A 26822-nucleotide genomic window follows, 5' to 3' on the forward strand; every position below is an offset into this window, starting at 1 on the left:
GGAAAAAAATTTCCGCGCGTATGTCGCCCGTCCAAAGGTAATTGAGTTCCGTGCTCTGCTTCGACAAGCTGCCCGATTCTTTTTGAAAGACGTGGTGCCCCCTCCTCGTGCCCCCCCACACTTCTTTGATCTTTTTAACTGGCATCCTCCGGCTGCCTGGCTTTCTCTGCAGAACAACCTTTCGCAGGAATACCAGGATGGTGAACAGCAAAATAATATCGAGCCAGATGGCAGGCACGGTCGCTGAAAACAGGGCATCGTTTTTATTGTGACCTCGGTGACAAATTAGAAACACGTTGAGCGTTCTCGCTCCGAAACTGTTTTATCCGCAGCCCCAACCGGAGAAGAACGTGCAAACTTAAGAGATCATCTTTGGTTGAGGTTGCTGACGTGGTATCAGTTTTCAAAAGCGTTAAGGCTAAATCTCCAGATGCAACAATGTTGAAGTGAAATGGGGGCGGGGGGAACGGGGGAGAGACATAGCATGAGATACAAGATGTGCGGGGCAGGGAACACCCAGCCATTTTCTTGCCTCACCTTATGCAATTAGGAGGGTTGGCACAAGTTCTCCAGAGAGCAATCTGGGGGGTATTCAGTGAACACATTGGAGGCGATACAAACATAACCAGTTTTTAAAGCACAGAAAGCCTTTACCCGCTGGTCCATATGCACTGTGGCAAGAGGCCAATAGTCCCCATATACTTCAGCAGCTGTCCTTCCGCAAGAAATGGCAAAAGTTTCAACCAATTCCCTTGATTCAAGCGCAGAAACTGCGCGTCTGGTACCTCCCCCTGCCCACAGCTTCTCTTTTGCAGTCACAGCTCTCATGAGGGCATGGGGAACCGCCGCTTAAAACGGCAGCAGGCAAAATAAAAATAAAAATACTCCCTTACAATAAAATATCTTTCAAATACATAAATAAATTGTCGAGTTGTCCAGCTTTTTTTAAAAAAAAAATCGTCCTTGAACACTCCACCCAACCGGTCTTTTAAAAGCAAAATGCACGTAATATAAAATGACAACGGAAAAGAGCATTGTAGAGCGAACTGGCCGGAATTAACTCGGCCATTGAAATCTCTGCTTGTAGTTAAAGCAAAATCATAACTGGGAAGTATTCTTAGCCGAGTCCGGCAACCAGTCTGCTTACGTGCGGTGATAAACTCATGTTATCTCACAGGGCCCGCACTTTAAAGGGGAAAAAAAAGTACGCAGAGAGCAGAGGATGTATGACATCCATTTACGTATGCATCTACTCTGAACAATGCATCCATCCCAGAGACATAAAGAAAGCCAACGATTTGGGAAAATAACTGGTGTTAACCGTGGTACAAAAAAATATATTTCCCCAGCCTGAAGGATGTGCAAATCATCCACATTGCCTTAATCTTGGGGTTTCAAAAACATTTTCTTCGCTTTGCTAGGTCCGTGGTGACTGTTCTCAGCCTCATCGGTGTCCTGTAGGTCACGCCGGTCCCTCTTCTTCAAAAACTTCTTCCCGATTGTTCCAACCAACGTCTCGTACCTGTAAATGTCAAAATGCAGAACAAAATGAATGTTCAACAGCAACGAAGTTCCCATGCAGGGATCCTCAAGGTCTTAGGCATCAGATCAGAGTAGTTCACTCGGACTTTATAAACCGGGGGTGGCCAAATTTGCTTAATGCAAGAGCCACACAGAATGAATGTCAGATGTTTGAGAGCCACAAGATGTTAATGTGTTTGAGGGAGGGAGGCAAATAGATGGAGGAGAGGTGAAAGAAAGCAACTTTAACTTTAAATTCTCCAAGCTGCTGGCTGGTTTGGCGAAGTGATTAACAGAGACAAATGCCTTCTCCAAGCCAGCTGATGGGGTGGTGGGGGCTTAAAGAGCCACACAATATGTGTGAAAAAGCCACATGTGGCTCCCAAGCTACAGTTTGGCCTCCCCTATTATAAACTCTGGATTCTAGAAGCTGTGCCCCCTCCTCCTTCAAACTAATAACCAGGATGTATTCCCCATCAACCTCCTGAGACTCTCAACAGTATTCGGAATCCTGTTTAAACATTTGTAGGTTAAGAAGCCACTGACACGAATTACAGATGTTTCTCTCTCCCCTTAAATATAATAGAGATTAGGGTGTGTATAAAAAAAACACCAATTATATTTTTCTGGTTTGGGTATACTGAACCCCCCAAAATCCTGGTATTTCCCAATATTCCCAAATCCCATTACCAGTATGGTATTTGGATTTGGAAAATATTCGGGATACCTGAATTTTTTCAGTTCCATTTTTTTCAGGTCCTGCACTCCCTTCACAGTGCTCCCCCTGGCGCACTGAATCAGGCAGCATGTTTCGTGGGAGAACAGAGATCTGAACATGGCTCTTCCAGATCCTAGACCAGCACTCTCGCAACTTCCCCATGCCTGTTTTAAGTTATTCAAGAGCCAATACTGGGGATTTTCTTGTCTTCCCTTTTTGATAGATGCATCACCTTGCAGGCAATTCTTTTGGATTCAGTGACAGAACAGGCGTATGTAAACTGCAGCAATCAAGCAAACGCGTATGTGAAAACCAGTTCGTCATAATCCAACACAATCTAGGACTTCCAAGAAACAGACTTGAATGAGGTAGTGCAGACTGAAAACTGGGTTGGTTCGTAGCAGCCTCCGCTGCTTCGCAGAAACAAAGTCCTGGCCCCAGTGATGGATAATAGGGCAGGAGGCAGTGCAAAGAAACCAGATGGCCATTTGCTCAGGGCCTGGGCACCCTGCTTTACATGCAGAAGTTCCCAGGTTCAGTCCCTGGCATCTCCAGGTAAACAGCTTTCATATTAGATGTGGAAGGCTTCCACTTGAGACCATGGAGAGCTGCTGCAGGTCAAAAGGGAAAGGAATGACCTCAACACACTCCAGGCTGCTTGCTGAGAGCAAGGGTAAGGAAGTGAAGAAAGGGCCTAACCTTCTCTGTCATCTCAGCTTCCCTGCCAATTAAAGCTGGTGTTTCTGTAGTGAACCTTGAATGGGCTGGATCCGGAAAGAAGCCCTGGAAATATCCTTTCTTGAAGATGCCACAGACATACAAAACCAGGCATTCAAACTGACATGTCTGGAGGCCACCAAAGCGCTACATGACATAACATGCACACACACACACACACACACACACCCTGCAGAAAAGAGTAAGAATCCAAGAGCACCTTAAAGGCTAACAAAATTTGTGGTAGGGTAGGAGCTTTCCGAAGAAGGAAGTAGTGGCTCACAAAAGGTCATGCCTTGCCACAAATTCTGTTATAATCTTTAAGGCAGGGGAGACAAACATGCGGCCCGGAGGCCAAATCAGGCTCCCGGAGGGCCTCCTATCAGGCGCTCAAGCTACTGGCTCTTGTCCGCTTCCTTCTCCCTCTCTCTTACTTCCTTCTGCACCGCAGCTTGCTTTGCAAGGCTTGCTCAACCAAAACCTCTATTTTCTCCATTGGTTGAGGCTCCTCCTCCTCCTGGTCTCCTTGCCCAGTTCCCTGGATCCCATGGGAGAAATACAAAGATAGCACCTTTAAGACAAACAAGCACTAACGTTTTAAGCATACTTTAAGGCAGGGGTGGCCAATGGTAGCTCTCCAGATATTTTTTTTGCCTACAACTCCCATCAGCCCCAGCCAGCATGGCCAATGGCTGGGGCTGATGGGAGTTGTAGGCAAAAAACATCTGGAGAGCTACCATTGGCCACCTCTGCTTTAAGGGTGTTTTTAAAAAAATCTTTAGTTGTGTTTGTCTGTCCTTTAAAAACTTTATCTCTCTGCTACCCGGGGGTGGAATTTTAGCAGGAGCTCCTTTGCATATTAGGCCACACCCTCTGGTGTAGTCAATCCTCCTGGAACTTAACAAAGCTCTTTTTTTGTAAGCTCTTGGAGGACTGGCCACATCAGGGGTGTGTTGTCCAATATGCAAAGGAGCTCCTGCTAGAATTTCACCCCTGCTGCTACCTAATCTTAAATAGGTACACACATGGCCCAGCCCGACAAGGCCCGGCCCGGCCCAACAAGATCTCATTTATGTCAGATCCGGCCCTTGTAACACATGGGTTCGACACCCCTGCTTTAAAAGGCTCCTGGCCTCTTGCTCTTTTTCTGCTCTCCATCTTGATCTACGCCCAAAACGGTGATGTCGAGAAAAGGTTCCATCCTGGGATTTCCAGCCAAGGAATCGACAGCTAAGAGACACAAGATGGTGGCACAGACTCTTGCCTTTGGCTCTGAGGTAGCAGCATTCGGTTTTACTCCCTTCCGCTGTAGATTTGGCAACGACACTATCAATACCGTTGTCCCTTTTTTAAAAAAAAGCGGGGGAGATTATAAAATGATGTTTGTCCAAACAGCAATGCATTAATCTGTCAGAGTGTTCGGATGTGAACGGGGTGGCTATACAGTAAAACCGGTAGCATGAATTGGCTAGCTCTAAACGGAAGTGCCCGGAGAAGGCAGGGGTTGACAAATAGTTTTGAAAGAGATTATTTTATTTTGCAGGGAGAAACAGGTGAGGGGTTTTTTTTGTTTGTTTTGTTTTCCTGCATCGAGCGCTTGGCTGTTTTGCTTTGCCATGGGAACACAAAGCAGCAATGCATCTTCCTCGGTAACGTTAACTGTGTCATAAAAAAGGTAACGGTTACCTTCTGGCCATTTCTTCATCCGATACATCAGCCTCCATTGCATTATCTTCCTCTTCGATTTCTTCCGTCTTGTACTTTGAGTTCATCTGGATCATTAACTTCTGAAAATGAAAAACGGGGGGATATCGGTTTAAATATTACGCTCCTTGAAGGAAGTCAAGGAGACGGATTTGGCGGGGAAGGAGAAAATTGTTGTTTGAGAAGAAGAGGGAACGTTCGGAATGTATAATTTCGCGCGCTGCAAGCTTTTAACCGTCGCTTTCCCTCGCGTCCTGCTGTGAGATGCAGACCGGGATCCAAATCTGGATATGTATCAGGGTCTCTGAAATGGAGCCCACCAGGTGTTCTTAGAAAGTGGGCAATCCCAGGTGGGATTCTTGCCCAGGAAGGCTTCTGACTGAGCCTTGGAGAGCAGATTGGCCAGTTTGGCATAGTGGTTAAGTGTGCAGACTCTTATCTGGGAGAACCGGGTTTGATTCCCCACTCCTCCACTTGCACCTGCTAGCATGGCCTTGGGTCAGCCATAGCTCTCTTATCTGGGAGAACCGGGTTTGATGCCCCACTCCTCCACCTGCACCTGCTGGAATGGCCTTGGCTCAGCCACAGCTCTGGCAGAGGTTGTCCTTGAAAGGGTGGTTGAAAGAGCCAGTTTGGCGTAGTGGTTAAGTGTTCGGACTCTTATCTGGGAGAACCGGGTTTGATTCCCCACTCCTACACTTGCACCTGCTGGAATGGCCTTGGATCAGCCATAGCTCTCTTATCTGGGAGAACCGGGTTTGATTCCCCACTCCTCCAATAGCAGCTGCTGGAATGGCCTTGGGTCAGCCAAACTCTCTTATGTGGGAGAACCAGGTTTGATTCCTCACTCCTCCACTTGCACCTGCTGGAATGGCCTTGGGTCAGCCATAGCTCTCTTATCTGGGAGAAATGGGTTTGATTCCCCACTCCTCCACTTGCACCTGCTGGAATGGCCTTGGGTCAGCCATACCTCTCTTATCTGGGAGAACTGGGTTTGATTCCCCACTCCTCCACTTGCACCTGCTGGAATGGCCTTGGGTCAGCCATAGCTCTGGCAGAGGTTGTCCTCGAAAGGGCAGCTGCTGTGAGATTCCTCTCAGCCCCACCCACCTCACAGGGTGTCTGTTGTGGGGGGAGTAAGGTAAAGGAGATTGTGAGCCGCTCTGAGATTCAGAGTGGAGGGCGGGATAACAATATCTTCTGAACAGCGAGGACTTCCAAATTTTCAGTACGTTGGAACCACAATACCTCAACTTCAGGATTGAAACCTTTGAATGACATTCTGCCGTACAGCAGATCTTCACACGGTAGAAAGCTTCGCTCTTCTATTACAAAGTTCCTGCATTAAAAATAAAAATAAAAAGGGATAGAGACTCATGAATAAGCTTAGCTAAGTCAGCAACTAGCCAGAAAGATAGACAGGCAACAAACAAACAAGAAATGGATGTTTGCCCTCCAGGTTCGGGGTGGGGGGGGGTTGCTTTTTACTCCCCGTGTTAAAAAAGGAACTTACTCCTTCTCCTTTAGTTCTGGCAGATCCAGGAACCAGTGCTCCTTGCTGATGATTCTCTTCTCCTCTTCTTCGAGTTGCTTTTTGGTTTCCGAATCCAAGCCCCTTTGCATGAACTGAAACACAGACAGAGGGGGGGGGGGTCTCTCAGTGGTCAAACGGCACAGCACTTGTCTGGGGGCGGGAGGGGGAGTACATCAGAGAAGCAAGTTCCGTGGGAAAAGCAAGCCCCAGTCCACATCCACAAACACACCACAGAATCTTGGGGCACATCGTTTAAATGGAGATGCCATCTCTAACTTGGGGAATTCCTGGAGATTCAGAGAAGTGGAAGGAGTCCAGCAGGAGTGTAATGCCGTACAGTCCACACTCTGAAAGTGTCATTTCCTCCAGGGCAACTAATCTCTCCAGTCTGGCAATCTGCAATCTGGTACTCAATGAAATTGCTGAGCAGTCAGGTCAGAACGAATAGGAAGTCCTTCTTCACCCAAAGGGCAATTAACATGTGGAATTCACTCCCACAGGAGGTGGCGGCAGCTACAATAAGGTTGCCAAGTCCAATTCAAGAAGTATCTGGGGACTTTGGAGGTGGAGCCAGGAGACTTTGGGGGTGGAGCCAGGAGCAAGGGTGTGACAAGCATAACTGAACTCCAAGGGAGTTCTGGCCATCACATTTTAAGGGGACAGCACACCTTTTTAAATGCCTTCCTTCCACAGGAAATAATGAAAGATAGGGGCACCTTCTTTTAGGGCTCATAGAATTGGACCCCCTGGTCCAATCGTTTTGAAAATTGGGGGGTATTTGGGGAGAGGCACGAGATGCTATACTGAAAATTTGGTGCCTCTATCTCAAAAAACAGCCCCCCCCCCGAGCCCCCGATACCACCAGATCAATTTCCCATTATACCCTATGGGAATCGATCTCCACATAGGGAGCAATGAAGTGCCCAGCAGACATTTCCGTTTCTGGTGACTCTGAAACGAGGGATTGGCATCTCTACTCACAAGTTGCTGCCAACTTCTTCAAAGTAACACAGACACACCATCCCAATAGGAAGTGTTTCCAATCGGAGACTGAAGCCTCCAGAGATGGAAAGTCGCATTGGGGCTGTGGGGGCGGGGCTTCCCCCCTCCGCGCCGGCCAGCTGACTGGGGGCGGGAAGGAGCCTGGGAAAGCGGAAGAACCCCCGCTGGGACCTGGGGATTGGCAAGCCTAGGCTACAAGCCTAGACAGCTTCAAGAGGGGATTGGATAAACATATGGAGCAGAGGTCCATCCGTGGCTATTAGCCACAGTGTATTGATGGAACGCTCTGTCTGCAGCACGGATGGTCTGCATTCTAGGTGCTTGGGAGGGACAACATGGTGAGGACTTCTAGTGTCCTGGCCCCATGGATGGACCTCCTTATTGCAGGGTCGGATCTAGGGGTGGGGGCAGAGCGGGGTGCTTGCCCCAGGCGCCGACAGAGGGGAGGCCAAATTGGGTATGGAGTCCATTGTATTCTATGTGACCATAAGGCAGAATGGCCCATAAGGGGCGCCATTTTTTAATCCCCCCCCCCAAAAGAAAACACTTAGATCCGGTCCTGCCTGATGGCACCTGGGTTTTTTGGCCACTGTGTGACACAGAGTGTTGGACTGGATGGGCCATTGGCCTGATCCAACGTGGCTTCTCTTATGTGACACAGAGTGTTGGACTGGATGGGCCATTGGCCTGATCCAACAGGGCTTCTCTTATGTTCTTATGTGACACAGAGTGTTGGACTGGATGGGCCATTGGCCTGATCCAACAGGGCTTCTCTTATGTTCTTATGTGACACAGAGTGTTGGACTGGATGGGCCATTGGCCTGATCCAGCATGCCTTCTCTTATGTTCTTCTGTGACACAGAGTGTTGGACTGGATGGGCCATTGGCCTGATCCAACATGGCTTCTCTTATGTTCTTCTGTGACACGGAGTGTTGGACTGGATGGGCCATTGGCCTGATCCAGCATGCCTTCTCTTATGTTCTTCTGTGACACAGAGTGTTGGACTGGATGGGCCATTGGCCTGATCCAGCATGCCTTCTCTTATGTTCTTCTGTGACACAGAGTGTTGGACTGGATGGGCCATTGGCCTGATCCAACATGGCTTCTCTTATGTTCTTCTGTGACACAGAGTGTTGGACTGGATGGGCCATTGGCCTGATCCAACATGGCTTCTCTTATGTTCTTCTGTGACACAGAGTGTTGGACTGGAGGGGCCATTGGCCTGACCCAACATGGCTTCTCTTATGTTCTTCTGTGACACAGAGTGTTGGACTGGATGGGCCATTGGCCTGACCCAACGTGGCTTCTCTTATGTTCTTCTGTGACACAGAGTGTTGGACTGGATGGGCCATTGGCCTGATCCAACATGGCCTCTCTTACGTTCTTATGTTCTAATCAGTTATCATTCCAAGAGCACTCCAGACACTGCCTGGAAGTTGGAACCCAAATTATACACACATTTTTTTTAACTTATTTAAACTTTTTTATATTGCCTTTCCACCCAATAAGGGTCCACAAGGTGACAAATGTAACAATCAAAAATACAATTAAAATTATACCGTAAATAAATTTTAAAAACACAAACAATCCTAGAAGAAAGCAGTATGATACTGTAAGCCGCCCTGAGTCCGCTTGCGGAGAGGGCGGGATATAAATGTAAAGTAATAAATAAATAAATAAATAGTCAAGCGCACCTTTAAGACCAACTAAGTTTTATTCAGAATGGAAGCTTTCTCGTACTTTTAAGCAGACTTCATCCGACAAAATGGGAATGGAAGCAGCAATTCTTAAAATAAATGGGCAGCGTAGAATCATGGGGATGTTTTTAGCAGATTAAAAGAATCACAAATAGGGACCTGTGTATGTTAGAGTTTGGACAAAGCAGGGCTGAAAAAATACTGGAGGGTGATAATGCTTTTTCTCACCCTCCAGTGTTTTTTCAGTCTCGCTTTGTCCTAACTCTAACATACACAGGTCCCTATTTGTGATTCTTTTAATCTGCTAAAAACATTCCCATGATTCTACACTGCCCACTTATTTAAAGAACTGCTGCTTCCATTCCCATTTTGTCTGATGAAGTCTGCTTAAAAGCATACGAAAGCTTACATTCTGAATTAAAATTGATTGGTCTTAAAGGTGCAATTGTCTACTGCTTTGTTCTACTGCTTCAGACCAACACGGCTGCCTACTGGGATCAATCCTAGAAGAAGGACCTCTAATCATTTTTGGAATATGCTGGATAAAACAAAAAAGTTTTCACCTGCTGCAAAAGTAGGGTTTCCAGTCTCCAGGTGGGGCCTAGAGATCTCAGCTCCCCTGGAGAAAATGGCTGCCCTGAAGGGTGGACTCTAGGACACTGTACCGTGCTGAGCTGCCCCTCTCCCCAAACCCTACCCTCTCCTAGATTCACCCCAAAGTCTCCAGGTATTTTCCAACCCATACTTGGCAGCCCTAAACAAAAGACAGCAACAGAGGGAGATAGACGAATCTCCCCAGCAAAGTTTTGGTGCCACAACACCAAACCTGAGGGAGAGAAGCCCCTTCCTCAGGTCACCACCCATCTGGCTTCAGATGGCAGGGGCAACCAAACCAGGGCCTCCAAAGATGTGCAGAGTGAGTGGGCAGGTTGGTACGGGAGAAGGTGGTCGTTTGGGCGGGGTGGCAGAGAGCAATTCTACAGATGCACAAAATGTTTCTCGGGGGAAAGGGGAGTAAACATACCCTGAACATGCACAAACACGCACAACAGAAGCATGCATTTTAACAACGCAACGCCAAAAGGCCAGTAATAGGTGTGACCCAACCTTGAGAGAAGGCGCCGCATGTATAGAGGCCAATAAATGAGAATACCTGAAATGCAAGATCCCCAACCAGCTCTGAGCTACCCCATAATAAAAGTAAGCTGAAGCGGGGGGAGGGCCTCCAAACCGGGGGATCCCCTGCCCCCACCTGGGGATTGAAAAGAATAATTAGGAAATTGGCAGTGTGGAATTTGGTAAGACAGAAGAAACACCGCGTACCAAATGTTGCAATGCAAGCGCACATGCACTCTTACTCAAACACTTCAATAAAATAATTATCCGGAGAACCGTTCATGCATACTAGTAAGATGCAACTGTGAGCTGTTGCCTTAAAGCATGGGTTCCGGAGTGTAACAATTGCGGCCAGAGGAAGTGTAAAGGAAACATGAATTTGAACCTAGGACTCATGTCCCCACCACTACACCTGTTGAATTACTCTTCAAAGAGGGGCAGTCGGGTCCATCTGCATCTTTCAACAGAAGGAAGAGAAGACGGCACACTCTACGTATCTGGCAATCTTCAAAATTTGAGTTTCTACTAAAGACTTGATCCAGTTTGGTGTAGTGGTTAAGTGTGCAGACTCTTATCTGGGAGAACCGGGTTTGATTCCCCACTCCTCCACTTGCACCTGCTGGAATGGCCTTGGGTCAGCCATAGCTCTGGCAGAGGTTTCCTTGAAAGGGCAGCTGCTGTGAGAGCTCTCTCAGCCCCACCTACCTCAGGGTGCCTGTTGTGGGGGAGGGAGATATAGGAGATTGTAAGTTGCTCTGAGACTCTTGAGTGGAGGGCGGGATAGAAATCCAATATCATCTTCTTTTTCTTATGCTTTAAAGGACATTTAAAAATTAATTTGTTAAAATGTTTGTGTAAAAAAGTGCATGTGCACTTGCATTGCAGCATTTGGTACGCGGTGTTTCTTCTGTCTTACCACACACCTGGGGACTGGCAACCCTAGGAATGGGCCTTGTAAATATGCCCAGCCAAGTTTACTGGGCTGCTTGCCCGAAGATTAGACAGGGCTACCAACCTCCAGGCAGTGGCTGGAGATATCCTGGCACTACAACTGGCGTCCAGGCAATGGAAATCCGTTTCCCTGGAGAAAATGGCCGCTTTGGAAGGTGGACTGTATGGCATTATTCCTCCCCTTTCTCCAGACTCCACCCCCCAAAATCTCCAGGTATTTCTCTTCCCGGAGTTGGCAACCCGATTTACAATCTAAAAGGGAAAGAAAGACAGCTATTTTTCTAAAGCTTTGCTGTCTGCTCATTATTCAGAGCTGGCAATCGGAATAATGGTTGTTGACAACATGGTTTAAAATCAATTAGGAATGCTTTCCCCCCATCATGTATATTTGTCCTGGGCGTAGAGTTCCCTCCTCATCATCATCTCCTCATATGCCAAGATCGACAAGGAGATTGACAACAGGCTGGCAAAGGCAAACCGTGCATTTGGCCGACTGCACAAAAGAGTGTGGAGCAACAAGCATCTGAAAAAAGGCACAAAGATCAATGTTTACAAAGCGGTTGTGATGACAACCCTCATCTATGGCTCTGAATCGTGGGTTTTATACCGTCATCACCTGCGACTCCTTGAGCGCTTTCATCAGCGCTGCCTTCGCACCATCCTCAACATCCACTGGAGCGACTTTGTGACCAACACTGAAGTCCTCAAGCGGGCAGAGGTTACCAGCATCGAGGCACTGCTGTTGAAGACGCAGCTGCGCTGGGCAGGCCATATTTCTAGGATGGAAAACCACCGCCTTCCCAAGATTGCCCTGTATGGCGAACTCTCCACCGGCCATCGAAATAGAGGGGCACCAAAGAAGAGGTACAAGGACTCCTTGAAGAAATCCCTTAGCACCTGTCGCATCAACCATCACCAGTGGTCTGACCTAGCCTCAGATCGCAAAGCATGGAGGCACACCATCCACCAGGCTGTCTCTTCCTTTGAGAACGCATGCATAGCTGGTCTTGAGGACAAAAGGAGATTGAGGAAGAATCGCACTGCTACAGCACCAACCCCAAATCAGACTTTTCCCTGCAGCCGCTGTGGCCGGACCTGCCTGTCCCACATTGGTCTTGTCAGCCACCAGCGAGCCTGCAGCAAACGTGGACTACTGCACCCTTCTTAAATCTTCGTTTGCGAAGCCAAGCCGAGAGAGAGAGTTCCCAACCTCCCAGCAGCAGCTGGAAATCTGGAATTCCAACTAGAGCACAGCCAGTGTCCCTTCTCAGATGAGCTCACAGTTTTTTAGCCTCCAGCTCGCACATTTTTGTCTTCGCTCGGGAAGGATGGCTCCAGAGCAAACTGAATTTATGCAGTAGCCTAGGGTTGCCAAGTCCAATTCAAGAAATATCTGGGGACTTTGGGGGTGGAGCCAGGAGACATTAGGGGTGGAGTTCTGGCCATCACATTTAAAGGGACGACACACCTTTTCAATTCCTTCCTTCCATAGGAAATAATGAAGGATAGGGGCACCTTCTTTTGGGGCTCATAGAATTGGACCCCCTGGTCCAATCTTTTTGAAACTTGGGGGATGTTTTGGGGAGAGACACTGGATGCTATACTGAAAATTTGGTGCCTCTACCCCCAAAAACAGCCCCCCCCCAGAGCCCCAGATACCCGCAGATCAATTCTACATGATTTTCTATGGGAATAAATCTCCATAGGGAATAATAGAGTTCCCGGCAGACATTTCCCTCCCCTCCCCCCGCTTTCTGACGACCCTGAAGCGGGGGGAGGGCCTCCAAAGCGGGGGATCCCCTGCCCCCACCTGGGGATTGGCAACCCTAGAGTAGCCAGATTGCTCACTCGCAACTTGAATGCCAGTAGCTCACAAAGTAGATTTTTTTTTTGCTCACAAAACTCCACATCTCAGAGCAGGGGTGTCGAACTCATTTGTTATGAGGACCGGGTCTGACATAAATGAGACCTTGTCGGGCCGGGCCGGGCCATGTCAGGTTGGGCCAAGCCATGTTGGGCTAGGCCATGTGTGCACCTATTAAAGCTTAGGTAGCAGAGATAAAAATGTTACACAGAACACAGAGAAACACAAATATATATTTTGAAAAACTTTAGACCTGCTTAAAGCATTAGCACTCATTGGTCTTAAAGGTGCTTTCTTTGTATTTCTCCCATGGAAACCAGAGAACTGGGCAAAGGAATCTCTGGCTCTTTCCTTCCTTCCCCAGCAGACTGAGGGTGGGGAGGAGCCTCAGCTAATAGAAGGAAGAGAGGCTTGGCTCAGCAGCTCTGCTGTGCAGTTAAGGGAGCCTGGCAAAGCAAGCTCTTCCCCCCCCTCCTTCCTCCACAAGGGAGGAGAAAATACAGGTTTTGCTCTGTAGCTCCTGTGCAGTTGAGCAAGCCTTGTGAAGTGAGCTGTGATGCAGAAGGGAGCAAGAGAGAGGGAGAAGGAAGCAGATGACAGCCTAATAGGAGCCCTCCGAGGGCCTGATTTGGCCCCCAAACTGCATGTTTGACACCCCTGGCTTAAAGCAAACAGTGACCACAGCAGCAGATACCAACTCCCCTAAAGCAAATGGCCACTTGGGAAGGTAGACGCTATGGGCTCGTTCTCTGCCTGCGCTCCCTCCTTTCCCCAAATTCTGCCTTCCCCTGGCTTCACCCCCAAAATGTTCCGGAATATCAGGAATGCGTCAGCTCTACCTAAAAGTGCGGCGTGGAGCTGTCTAGATCCCCCCGAGAACCCTTCCACAGAAAATGCAGAACGATTATCTCCTCCAAAGATTTACAAAACTGCAGCTTTGTAGAACTTCTGTGGAGGATAAATTGCTTTTCTTAAAACTCCCCAATGCTTTTATAATTCTTATTTTTAAAAGCTTATTGTACTAATACTAATGCTCTGGTTAGGGAATGGCCTTAACATGTTTTTATACTTAATTCTTACTGCTGTTTGAGATAATCCGCCTTGCGGATCCTCAAAATCCTAATTGATCCTTTTATTTAAAAGTATTATTTGGCACCAGAATGTGTTTTAGAAATTCCTGAAAATGGCGGGGTAAGAAATACGGTGAATCGGCAAGACTATTGCTTTCGCGCCCAGCTCTTCTATAGGCATAATTATCGAACTTCTGATGCTTTGTCTTAGCGCTGCAAAATATATTTCAGAATTGCAGGGAAAGCTTCATTGATGAGGCAAAAAAAAAAAGCCCCAAGCAAGCAAGACTTTAGAACGCATGAACAAGTTTTCATCTTCGGGGAGCGCAACTAAGATGCTGAATGTGGACAACTTCAAGTATCAATTAAGTATTTTAATAATGGAAGCACGAATGGGGCAAACGGGAGAGGGACTAGAATGGCTCACCCAGCACTGGGCAGAGTCATCGGACGTTGGCAGCTGATTCCATATTCAGTGCAGGGTTTCCAACCTCCAGGCAGGGCCTGGAGATCTAGAATTACAGGTAATCTCCAGATGACAGTTCCCCGGGAGAAAATGGCTATTCTGGAGGGTGCCCTCACTGGCATTGCCCCCCGCCCCGAGCACCCTTCCCCAGACCTAGAGGGGGGGGGAGACTGACATGCTCGTGTCACTTCTGGACAATGCAGGTGGGCACCCAATGCAGCCCAGAAGTGACACGTGTGTCAGTAGGGGGGACCCCATCTGGTTCAGATCAGGAAGGCTTTGTTCGGGGTTTCAGTTTGGGGATTCGGTTCAGGGCTGTCCGGTTAATAAACCAAAACTGAACCAGGCTTTCTCAGCAACATTAAAGTATCATTTAAACTGTGGATTTCATAATTAGCTCTCTTCTGTGCAAATTCCATGGATATCCAGATGCAAGGCTTGCTTTATATCTTCTGTTGGATATAACTTATATAACATGCAGTCCTAAGCTCTGCTCATGACCTGAGATCAATCCCAGCGGAAGCTGGGTTCAGGTAGCCGGCTTGATGTTGACTCAGTCTTCCATCCTTCTGAGGTTGGTAAAATGAGTTCCCAGCTTGAGGGGGGGGGTGTAGATGACTGGGGAAGGCAACGGCAAACCGCCCTATAAAACGTCTGCTGTGAAAATGTTGTGAAAGCAATATCACCCCAGAGTCGGAAACGACTGGTGCTTGCACAGGGGACTACCGTTACCTTTAGCAAGGTATTTTCTAATTGCTATGAGGATTTGGGAGCATAAGGTGAAATACTCTGAGGGGAAATTTCTCCCTTTGTAATGCTAAAATTGTACTCACCCCTTTTGTTATGTTTATAACATGCCAATAAATGTACTGAACTGAACTGAAAGGGAATTTTTAAACTATAAATAACTATAAATAAACTTCTCCTTAAATCTGCAAGAGAGAGTTTCTTTGACCAACAAGGCGTGCACAAAACTGTTGTATCCTTTCAATTTAAAACCCAGCACTGTTCTGGGTACCCCAGGCTAGCCTGATCTTGTAAGCCAAGCAGAGTTAACCTAGCTAGAACCTGGACTGGAGACCACCATGGGTCATTTAATAGAGAAAGAGATGTTGGAGCTCATTAGCGCAACCCATTTGCATATGTCACACACACACACCCCGACATCACCGGAAGGGGTACTCAATTATATCAGCTCAGAATCTACCTTGAAAGGCTTCTTGAATTACTATTACCGTAATAAAACCTTACTCCCATCATACTTTTTAAATTACTTTCTCCTGTGTGGGGAGGGACGGTGGCTCAGTGGTACAGCATCTGCTTGGGAAGCAGAAGGTCCCAGGTTCAGTCCCCGGCATCTCCAACTAAAAAGGGTCCAGGCAAATAGGTGTGAAAAACCTCAGCTTGAGACCCTGGAGAGCCGCTGCCAGTCTGAGAAGACAATACTGACTGATGGACAGAGGGTCTGATTCAACATTAAAATATCATTTAAAACCCAGCATTGCTCTTACTCCCATTATACTTTTTAAATTACTTTCTCCTGTGTGGGGAGGGACAGTGGCTCAGTGGCAGAGCATCTGCTTGGGAAGCAAAAAGTCCCAGGTTCAATCCCCGGCATCTCCACTAAAAAAAGGTCCAGGCAAATAGACGTGAAAAACCGCAGCTTGAGGCCCTGGAGAGCCGCTGCCAGTCTGAGTAGACAAGATTGACTTTGATGGACCCAGGAGGGTCTGATTCAGTAGAAGGCAGCTTCATATGTTCTTTTGTCTAAGTGGAGGGACGGTGGCTCAGTGGTAGAGTATCTGCTTGGTAAGCAGAAGATCCCAGGTTCAATCCCCGGCATCTCCAACCAAAAAGGGTCCAGGCAAGGAGACGTGAAAAACCTCAGCTTGAGACCCTGGAGAGCCGCTGCCAGTCTGAGTAGACAATACTGACTTTGATGGACTGAGGGTCTGATTCAGTATAAGGCAGCTTCTTATGTTCTTATGTCTAAGGGGAAGGACTGTGGCTCAGTGGTAGAGCATCTGCTTGGTAAGCAGAAGATCCCAGTTTCAATCCCCGGCATCTCCAACTAAAAAGGGTCCAGGCAAGGAGGCGTGAAAAACCTCAGCTTGAGCCCCTGGAGAGCCGCTGCCAGTCTGAGTCGACAACACTTACTTTGATGGACCGAGGGTCTGATTCAGTAGAAGGCAGTTTCGTGTGTTCGTATGTTCACAGTGGCATGAGGAAGATTTCAATCTGCCTGGTTTGTATGTTTAGGTGACTTTTTCCATTTTTCGGTGGTGGTGGGGGGGAAATTAGATAATTTGTCAAATCTTAAGAATTCAGCAAAATTCTCGCAGGGGGTTGAACAATGGAGCCCAGAAGCAGGGTTTTTGGTTGCTGTTGTTGTTGTTTTTTGTTTGGAGGGGGAGGTAAGAAAGAAAGTGCAATAAAATTTAGAGGTTCTGGAGCTCTGCTCCTGTGAGCTCCTGCCCCAAATGAGACCTGGAGACCACCAAGGAAGTCTAGGGCTGTTGCACAGTGGCAGGCAATGGCAAACCACCTCTGAACATCTCTTGCCTTGAACACCCTATAGCAGGGGTGTCAAACATGCAGCCCGGGGGACGAATCAGGCCCCCAAAGGGCTCCTATCAGGCCCCTGAGCAACTGGCTGTCATCTGCTTCCTCCCTCTTGCTTTGCAAGGCTTGCTCAATCGCGCAGGAACTACAGAGCAAAGTCTCTATTTTCTCCATCAGCTGAGGCTCCTCCCTTGGAGAGGAAGGAGGGGAGGGAGAGCTTGCTTTGCCAGGCTCTCTCAATCACACAGCAGAGTTACTGAGCCAACCTTCTCTTCCTTCTATTGGCTGAAGATCCTTCTCCTCCTGGTCCCCTGGGAAAGGAAGGAAAGAGCCAGAGCTTCTTTTGCCCAGTTCCTTGGATCTCACCGGAGAAAAAAACCCCAACAACTTTGTGTTTGTCTGTGTCCTTAACAAAGTTTATATCTCTACTACCTAATCTTAAATAGGTACACACATGGCCCAGCCTGACAAGGTTTCATTTATGTCAGATCCGGGCCTCATAACAAATGAGTTTAACACTCCGGCAGGGTCACCATCAGTAGTCCGCAGCTTAACGGCAAACAAACAAACGATCCAGCGTTAAAAAGTAATCTTGGTCAGAAAACTTTTAGAACGCTCCAAAGCAGAACCGCGTGTCCTTCAAGTGCAACTGTTGTGAGTCACAGCATTGTTTCTCTACTGCCAGCGTGCTGAAAGAGGACGCCTGGAAGGCCAGCACTGGATTTCCCCGTTACTGCTACTCATCTCTCCACCATCTCACAACCCAAAAAATCGCAGCTCCCTTGTCCAGACCAAGGAGCATCGCCTCTAATTAAAGAACGCCAAGGGCTCTGCTCCGTCTTGCGTGCACCGCATTCCTGGGTTTTGCAAAGGCCTGCCTCGCCAACAGGGTTCTTTGGACTTCAGATGTGCAAGAAAAAAAAAATATATATAACTGCGTTACGCTGCTTTAACAGGCATTCAAAATCCTGCCAGCGTGGGAAGGAGCAAGCTTAGCAATACCTGGTGCCTTAACGGTCATGTGCGCCGGAGATCAGATTTTTCCACCTCCTCCGCTCAAGACGGCCTGCCTAAGGAGCTAAAAATCTGAAGAGGCGCAGCAGTTAACAACTCGCGCTAACAAAAAAGCGGGGGGGGGGGGGGGGGGAGAAGAACATTCAACAAGGCATCCCTGAAGGCAAAAAGGACAGGCGAAAACTGGGACAGAGCTGAGTCTCAGAAAACAGCCACGGCCCCTAGCAAAGAGAAAACAGTGAAAGGGCATGTTTATTATGCCCTGTAATTTATCAAAAGCTCGATGGAGCATGGATATTACTCCCATCCTGTAGGCTCTTCACTGGCTGCCCATCAGTTAACCGGGCTCAATTTTAAGGTATTCGCTACCACGTAACAAAGCCCTTCATGTCCTTGGACGCTCGTATCCGCGAGAACGCCTCTCCTCATATGCTCTGCCAGGCCAGTTTTGCTCACCGGAGCAGAGTCTTCTGCAGGTGCCAACATGCAAATGGGCAAATTCAGCAACTGCCCATACATTTCCCTTTCTCGGCTACGGCCCCTAATTTGTGGGATAACCTGCCTAAGGTAGCCAGGAAGGCTTTCGCTCTTCTGGTTTTCTGTAAGCTATGCAAAGAAGACAAAGACAACGACGATGTTGGATTTGTATCCTGCCCCCCGCTCTGAATCTCAGAGTGGCTCACAATCTCCTTTACCTTCCTCCCCCGCAACCGTCACCCTGTGGCGTGGGTGGGGCTGAGCTCTCCCAGAAGCTGCCCTTTCAAGGACAGTTCTGCGAGAGCTACGGCTAACCCAAAGCTTTTTGGCCACTGCGTGACACAGAGTGTTGGACTGTATGGGCCATTGGTCTGATCCAACGTGGCCTCTCTTATGTTCTCTTACGACGTCCGGCTTGCCTCGACCAGGGCCAAAGCCTTTTCGGCCCTCGCTCCGGCCTGGTGGAATCAGCTCCCTACGGAAATCTGGGCCCTACCGGACTTACTACCATTCCGTAGGGTCTGCAAAACGGAGCCATTCTGCCAGGTCTTTGGTTGAGGCAAGAGGGCGTCTTCACCTTAGTACTCACATCATCTAACAGACCTCCCTACACTGACCAACTATATCGGGCCTACAGCTATGACATCTATGGCACTTATGATATCTATATCTTAATCTATAAAACGCACTGTACCATCCCTGATGCATATTTTGATTGTTTGTTGATTGTTTTATGGTTTTATTGTTGGAAAAATAGGATCCTGCTAAGGGTTTGTTGATTGTTTTATGGTTTTATTGTTGGATTTTTACTGTTTTATCATGCTTGTGATCCACCCTGAGCCCATTATGGGGAATATAAATCTACTAAAATAAACAAACAAACAAACAAATGTTCTTAAGGCCATTCCAGCAGCTGCAAGTGAAGGAGGGGGGAATCAAACCCGGTTCTCCCAGATAAGAGAGCTCTGGCTGACCCAAGGCTATTCCAGCAGCTGCAAGTGGAAGAGTGGGGAATCCAACCCGGTTCTCCCAGATAAGAGAGCTCTGGCTGTCCCAAGGCCATTCCAGCACTGCAAGTGGAGGAGTGGGGAATCAAACCCAGTTCTCCCAAATAAGAGAGCTCTGGCTGACCCAAGGCCATTCCAGCAGCTGCAAGTGGAGGAGTGGGGAATCCAACCCGGTTCTCCCAGATAAGAGAGCTCTGGCTGACCCAAGGCCATTCCAGCACTGCAAGTGGAGGAGTGGGGAATCAAACCCGGTTCTCCCAGATAAGAGAGCTATGGCTGACTCAAGGCCATTCCAGCAGGTGCGAGTGGAGGAGTGGGGAATCCAACCCAGTTCTCCCAGATAAGAGAGCTCTGGCTGACCCAAGGCCATTCCAGCAGCTGCGAGTGGAGGAGTGGGGAATCAAACCCGGTTCTCCCAGATAAGAGTCCACAGATCAGAGTCCACAGATAAGAGTCTGCACACTTCACCACTACACCAAACTGGCTCTTTCAGCCACCCTTTCAAGGACAACCTCTGCCAGAGCTATGGCTGACCCAAGGCCATTCCAGCACTGCAAGTGGAGGAGTGGGGAATCAAACCCGGTTCTCCCAGATAAGACTCCATGCACTTAACCACTACACCAGACTGGATCCCATTCATGCATGCACATGGAAATGTATGCCTCAAATAAAACTGTGTTGGTCTTAAAGGTGCCGCTGGACTCAAACTTTGTCTTGCTGCTTCAGACCAACACGGCGACCACCTGAATTAGACTTGCCAGTCCCCAGGTCTCAGCAGGGGATCCCCTGGTTTCGCAGGCTCCTCCCCGCCGCCAGTCAGCTGGCTGGCAAGGGAAAGCCCCGCCCCAACACCATGTGCCTTTAAACCACAGCAGGGTTAGGAGATGCTTGCAACTGTTTGCATTTTGGAACCTGTGTGCGCCTTTAAATCTCAGCAGCAGAACCTGATTATGGAATGGAGGAAAACTCCACCCCCTAGGCTGCTCTCCTTTCCTGTTCCTGTCTGAAGAAGCTGGCTGGAATAAAGCAGATGGTTACATTCAGCAACTCCGTCGAGTAAACTGCCCCAACGAGATCACAAAAGTGTTGGCTTGCAAGTGCTATATATTTTGGCTGTTTTGTGAGCGTGAGTGTATGTCCCTTTAAAAAAATCATGCTTGGAAATGCTTTCAAAACCTGACAAGGGGACTTGTGGGGGGTCTGACAAATTTCAATTTCATTTAGTTGAAGTGTGTTCAGGGGAACCACACTGCTGTATTGTACTTATTTTAGGGAATGGCAAAGTATCCTGGCTCCACCCCCAAAGTCCCCAGATACTTCCTGAGTCAGACACAGCAACCTTAAACCTGAATTTATGGAAAACTGGATTATTCAAGATGGTTTATCTACGCAGGCAATAGGGTAGCACTATACAAAATGGTTTACAAACTTACTTGGGGAAAAAATTATGAGGGACTGTGGTCTAAACTAGTGGGTATAGATTGCTGAAAAATAGGATCCTGCTAAGGGATTTTGCATTTAATGTATCATGTTAACACTTATGCTTTCCTTCAGTCCTGTTTTCAGACTTCTAGTCGATTCTACTGCCCGGTGTTGCTTATTGAATGTCCCATTGGTCGACTGCATTGATGCAATCTGTGTAATCCACCTTGAGCCCAAGTGAGAAAAGCAGACCACAAATAGCATAAATAAATAACTTTATAGTATGCAGCTACAGCCAAATAACTTAAAGCCAGTTTGGTGTAGCGGTTAAGTGTGCTAACTCTTATCTGGGAGAACCGGATTGGATTCTCTACTCCACTTGCAGCTGCTGGAACACCCTTGGGTCAGCCATAGCTCTCACAGAATTGTCCTTGAAAGGGCAGCTTCTGGGAGAGCTCTCTCAGCCCCACTCACCTCACAGGGTCTCTGTTGTGGGGGGAGAAGATATAGGACAAGGGTGGCCAACGGTAGTTCTCCAGATGTTTTTTGCTTACAACTCCCATCAACCCCAGCCAGCATGGCCAATGGCTGGGGTTGATGGGAGTTGTAGGCAAAAAAACATCTGGAGAGCTACCGTTGGCCACCCCTGATATAGGAGATTGTAAACTGCTCTGAGTCTCTGATTCAGAGACAAGGGTGGAGTATAAATCTGCAGTCTTCTTCTTAAACAAGGAAAAAGATCCCTGCCCCAAGGAGACAGCAATCTATGTTTCAACAGAAGCCAATGACAACACAGGGAGAGGGTAAGGATGCAAGCCAACTTTGCACTGAGTCATTTTTCTCTTGAAACGTCTTATGTTTCTACGCGAATTTGCAGGGCCAGAAATCCAAGACGCCGCCACATAAAAAACACCCACTTCTTACTGAAATGGCGGAGAAAAAAACCGTGCTCACCGCCTTACATATGAACTCAACACAGTATCAAAACTGAACCAAGATTGAAGAGGAGAAATAAAGTGCGGGGCGGGGGAAAGAGGATGAGGCAATGAATGAGGCGCCAAGCAAATCGAGAAAATCGGTTGGTCAATTAAAAGTCTCAATGAGCAAAAATTCCTCCCATGAGAGAGAGAGAAAGAGAGAAAGAAAGAAAGAGAGAAAGAGAGAGAGAGAGAGAGAAAGAGAGAGAGAGAGAAAGAGAGAGAAAGAGAGAGAGAGAAAGAGAGAAAGAGAGAAAGAGAGAAAGAGAGAAAGAGAGAAAGAGAGAAAGAGAGAAAGAAAGAAAGAAAGAAAGAAAGAAAGAAAGAAAGAAAGAAAGAAAGAAAGAAAGAAAGAAAGAAAGAAAGAAAGAAAGAAAGAAAGAAAGAAAGAAAGAAAGAAAGAAAGACAGACTCCAAAAGTGCTTCGGATAAAAATATCTAGCTGTTGGCTGCAACAGCTGTAAAGAAAATAAAATGTTCCAAATGAGCATTCGTCTGGCCCTTCTTCCAATACGAAACCCTGGAACGGGAAGGGGGTGGTGGTTAATATCAAGCTGTGGAAAAGCAGGCCTTTTGCTTTCGAGCTGCACCAGCATTCTCCCGTCCAAGTCTGATTTAATGCCAAGGAACGGACTTTGACATCTGCAGTCAGCCCAGCATGTCGGGACCAGCCGGAGAGTTCACCAGCACATAGGGCCCTTCTGGAAACAAGCCAATGGCCTCTGGCAATCTACACATCATATGTATGTCAGCTGGTATTCAAGATGAACAATACTGTTTCTCTAAGCTTTGAACTTGGGAAGCTGCCTTATAGCAAATCGGACCATTGGTGCGTCAAGGTCAGTGGAGCAGACCCTAGGCCAGGGGTGTCAAACTCATTTGTTATGAGGGATGGATCTCTTGTCTGGCTGGGCTGGACAGTGTCGGGCCAGGCTATGCGTGTAACAATTTAAGATTAAGTAGAGGAGATATAAACTTTTTAAGGACACAGACAAACGTAATTGAGACACTGGGAACTTAACTTAGGAGCTTCTGCACACAAAAAAACCCAGCTGCTCTCCCCGTGAGAGTTGGGATCCAAGCTTTACTGAAATGCCGTTTGCTCACCTCTTCTAACTTGCAGCTACAGGGGAAAACGGAATGCGTTGCTGAGACCACGGTTTGTCCTGTGTGGACAAGTGGCTTAAGACGGGGTCCCCGACCATGGTCCGTGGCCTGCTAGCAACTGGATCGTGGAGAAAGCCCACACCACCTCCTTCGTCCACCTGAGTCCTGGACTGGCAGAAGGGGCAGCGCTGCTGTGACCTTAAGACTACCCCTCATTTATAGGCCCCCTCTGATCAGCTGATTGGCAGGGGTCTTTAAATGGGAGGGAGAGGCAGATTGGCCGCTTCTGCCACCTGGTCACCTAGCGGGGAGGCGGAAGAAACAGCTCCAGTCTCCCCCCTCCCGATTTAAAGACCCCCTATGGGGGCAGGGATGGGGCACAGGTGGGGGGCAGTCTGGGGCAGCAAAAAACTCAGTACCGCCGCCCCCCCCCCCCAACGATCCATGGAAAAATTGTCTTCCACAAAACTGATCCCTGGTGCCAAAAATGTTGGGGGCCACTGGCCTAAAAGACCAACGTTCTGTATGTACTGTACCCCTAACAAAGGGGTGGCCAAACTTGCTTAATTTAAGAGCCATGTAGAATAAACATCACATGTCTGAGAGCCACAAGACATAAGTATCAGATTTGGAGGGAGGGAAAACAAATAGATGGAGTAGGGAGGGAGAGGTAGAAAGAAAGCAACCTTAAATGTATTCGCCAAGCTGCCAACTGGCTTGGTGAAGTGATTGAAACAGACAAATGCCTTCTCCAAGCTGGCCAATGGGGGCTTCAAGAGCCACGCAATACGTGTGAAAGAGCTACACGTGGCTCCCAGGTCACAGTTCAGCCACGCCTGTCCTAACTTCCATAACATTCAAGGCTTCAGCCTCAAGCATACACAGATCGCTCAGCAGACAAGTCAGATGAGAAAAGGTCTGTCTGAAAACTGAACAGCTGACTGCTTAGGTAGCTGGGATTTTTCATGCCCTGCTAAATTATCTGGGATTTTTCTTGCCCTGACAACCGGATCATGATTGCTCCATGATCAAACTACCTCTTGAAGCAAGAAAGAAAAAGCAGACTCGCAGCAAAGGAATTCCAGGAGAATTTGCAACAGTGATCAACGATCCACTGTGATACACCCTCTCTGTTCCCAAAAGGTTTGTTAACCGAGCTTCAGCTGTGACTGCGATAGCTGCGTTTTGCTTTACTTCCCCCTTTCAACATCTTTCTCTTCAAAGCGTTGGCGTCTATGTTCATCCAGGACCTAAGGCACACTTGACTCTCAACAAGGTCTGCAGTGACGAATTTGGGGACACCGTGGAGATTAGCCTCTAGCGAAAGCCAATTTGCTGGTGTTATTTGACCCAGTATCCCGGGGAGTGCCAGGGCAGAAGAAAACTACCTTCCGCTTTCATGCGGCTGGAGAAAAGGATATACTTTTCGATCAGCAAATAGGTATTTTTTTTAAAAAAAAAAAAACCTTGCTCATACAGCAGGCCCAAACAGCAGGCGAGGAAAATGTTTGCTTCATTAGCAACTCCTGCTTAGTGCTGACGCTTAAAAACAAAAATGTTCACCGTGGGAAGGACTCAGCGTCTTATTTCCAAAGCAAAGATGCAAAGAATTTAGGATCAGATGGATGTCAGTCAACCCATTCCACATCCAGTCGACCCGTTCCGTTCTGTATCAGCTGAAGCTCGGTTAACAAACCTTTCGGGAATGGAGAGGGTGTATAACGGTGGATCACGAGAGCCGGTTTGGTGTAGTGGTTAAGTGTGCAGACTCTTATCTGGGAGAACCGGGTTTGATTCCCCACTCCTCCACTTGCAGCTGCTGGAATGACCTTGGGTTAGTCATAGCTATCTCAGGAGTTGTCCTAGAAAGGGCAGCTGCTTTGAGACCCCTCTCAGCCCCACCCACCTCAAAGGGTGTCTGTTGTGGGGGAGGAGATTGTGGGCTGCTCTGAGATTCGGAGTGGAGGGCGGGATATAAATCCAATATCATTATTGTTTAGACCAGGGGTGTCGAATACATTTGTTATGAGGGCTGAATCTGACATAAAAGTTCTTGTTGGGCCAAGCCATTTTGGGTTGGGCTGAGCAACGTGTGTACCTATTTACAACTAGGTAGCAGAGATATAAACTTTAGAAAGGACACAGAAAAACACAAAGATTTTTTTTTTTAACTTAAAACATCCTTAACACTTTAGCACTAGATCTTAAAGATGCTTTCTTTGTATTTCTCCCATGAGATCCAGGGAACTGGGCAAAGGAAGCTCTGGCTCTTTCCTTCCTTCTCCAGGGGACCAGGAGAGGAAGGAGTCTCAGCCAGTAGAAGGAAGAGAAGCTTGGCTCAGTAGCTCTGCTATGTGATTGAGACAACCTGGTAAAGCAAGCTGTGATGCAGAAGGGAGCAAGAGAGAGGAAGCAGATGACAGCCAGTTGCTTGGGGGCCTGATAGGAGCCCTCTGGGGGCTTGATTTGGCCCCTGGGCCACATGTTTGACACCCCTGATTTAGACAATCTCCTGCACATGTTGGCTGAGTTTTACTTGTGCAATACGTACACAATAGGCATCTGGGAAACAATACTCCCTCTAAGCTGTGGAGTCTTGTGAGCAAAAACCCCACTTCATGAGCTACTGGCATTAAAGTTGCGAGCAGCTGCATAAATGAAATAGGTCTGGGGCTGTCTTTTCTGAGGTAAGACAAAAGTGTGTGAGCCGGAGGCTAAAAAACTGTGAGCCAGCTCACACTAACTCAGCTTAGTGGGAACACTGCCGGGAAAGCACGTTATACATAATAGATATGCAAAAAAGTTCACGCTATCATAATGGCAATGAACCTCCAAATTTATCCAAATGCATTCCGTTCCTTATTTAGAAAAATATCTATGGCGCCTCTCTAGAGAACCTGCTCGGAGCGCCTCAAATAACAAGAACATACACTGGATAGTAGCCAAGAACACATGTGCAGCTGCATTGCATGATAAGGAAGCTTGGATTTAAATAGCATGCTGAAAGAATACCAATTTAGGAGGAATTTGGAAGCATCCCTACAAAGGTCTGTATGACTATTATCCACATACACAAGACACTTTTCAGCATGTATTATCCTTATGGCGGAGGAGGAGAAGTAGAAAAGAGAGGAGGAGGAGGAGGTGGAGGAAACCGGATTTATACCCTACGCTTTACTACCTGAAGGAGTCTCAGAGCTGCTTACAATCTCCTTTCCCTTCCCTCCCCATAACAGACACTCTGTGAGCAATACTCCCTTTAAGCTGTGAGCAAAAATTCTACTTCGTGAGCTACTGGCATTCAATGTTGAGAGCCGCTGCATAAATTAGTTTGCTCCGGGGGCATTTTTCATGAGCAAAGATGTGAATCGGAAACTAAAAAACCCCCAGTGAGCTAGCTCACACTAACTCAGTTTAGAGGGAACGCTGCCCACGAGGTAGGTGGAGCTGAGAGAGCTCTCCCAGAACTGCTCTTGAGCAGAACAGCTCTGTGAGAACTTGTGACTGACTGAAGGTCACATCAGCAGCTGCATGTAGAGGAGTGGGGACTCAAACCCGGTTCTCTCAGATCAAAGTCCCTGCACTAAACTGGCAAATAAGAAAGAGGTAGGTACTACCCCTACTCATATAGGTAGTATCACCAAATTCAGAAGCTCCCTTGAGGGTACAGAAACCTCTGAACATACCTAAATGAACTTCATGAATACCACGGATGCCTCCTCTATTCCTCCTAGAACAGGAATCCCCAACATGGATGTCTGTGAGTACCATGGCACTCACCAATATCTTCCCTGGCACCCACTGAAGTTTTTTTAGAAAGCGGATGGGGCCAGGAAGGGCATTTGCCCAAGAAGGCTTCTGATTGGCTGTACAGATTATTTTTAAATGTTAGTTT

General features: G+C 47.7%; 1 protein-coding gene across 1 annotated transcript in view; it reads right to left on the reverse strand.

Annotated features, from left to right (window-relative positions):
- Positions 1-239: 239 nt before the first annotated feature.
- MPHOSPH6 (M-phase phosphoprotein 6) overlaps positions 240-26822 on the reverse strand; it is a 33733-nt gene continuing 7150 nt past the window's right edge. Inside the window, exons 2-5 of the mRNA XM_060254251.1 lie at positions 6174-6286; positions 5909-5999; positions 4643-4743; positions 240-1522 (exon numbers count right to left, since the gene is read on the reverse strand). Coding sequence (XP_060110234.1) covers positions 1381-1522; positions 4643-4743; positions 5909-5999; positions 6174-6286 — 447 coding nt within the window. The 3' untranslated portion in view covers positions 240-1380. The remainder of the gene's footprint in view (positions 1523-4642; positions 4744-5908; positions 6000-6173; positions 6287-26822) is intronic.

The sequence above is a fragment of the Heteronotia binoei genome, chromosome 14 (genome assembly GCF_032191835.1).
Source record: "Heteronotia binoei isolate CCM8104 ecotype False Entrance Well chromosome 14, APGP_CSIRO_Hbin_v1, whole genome shotgun sequence".
NCBI classification, from domain to species: domain Eukaryota; kingdom Metazoa; phylum Chordata; class Lepidosauria; order Squamata; family Gekkonidae; genus Heteronotia; species Heteronotia binoei.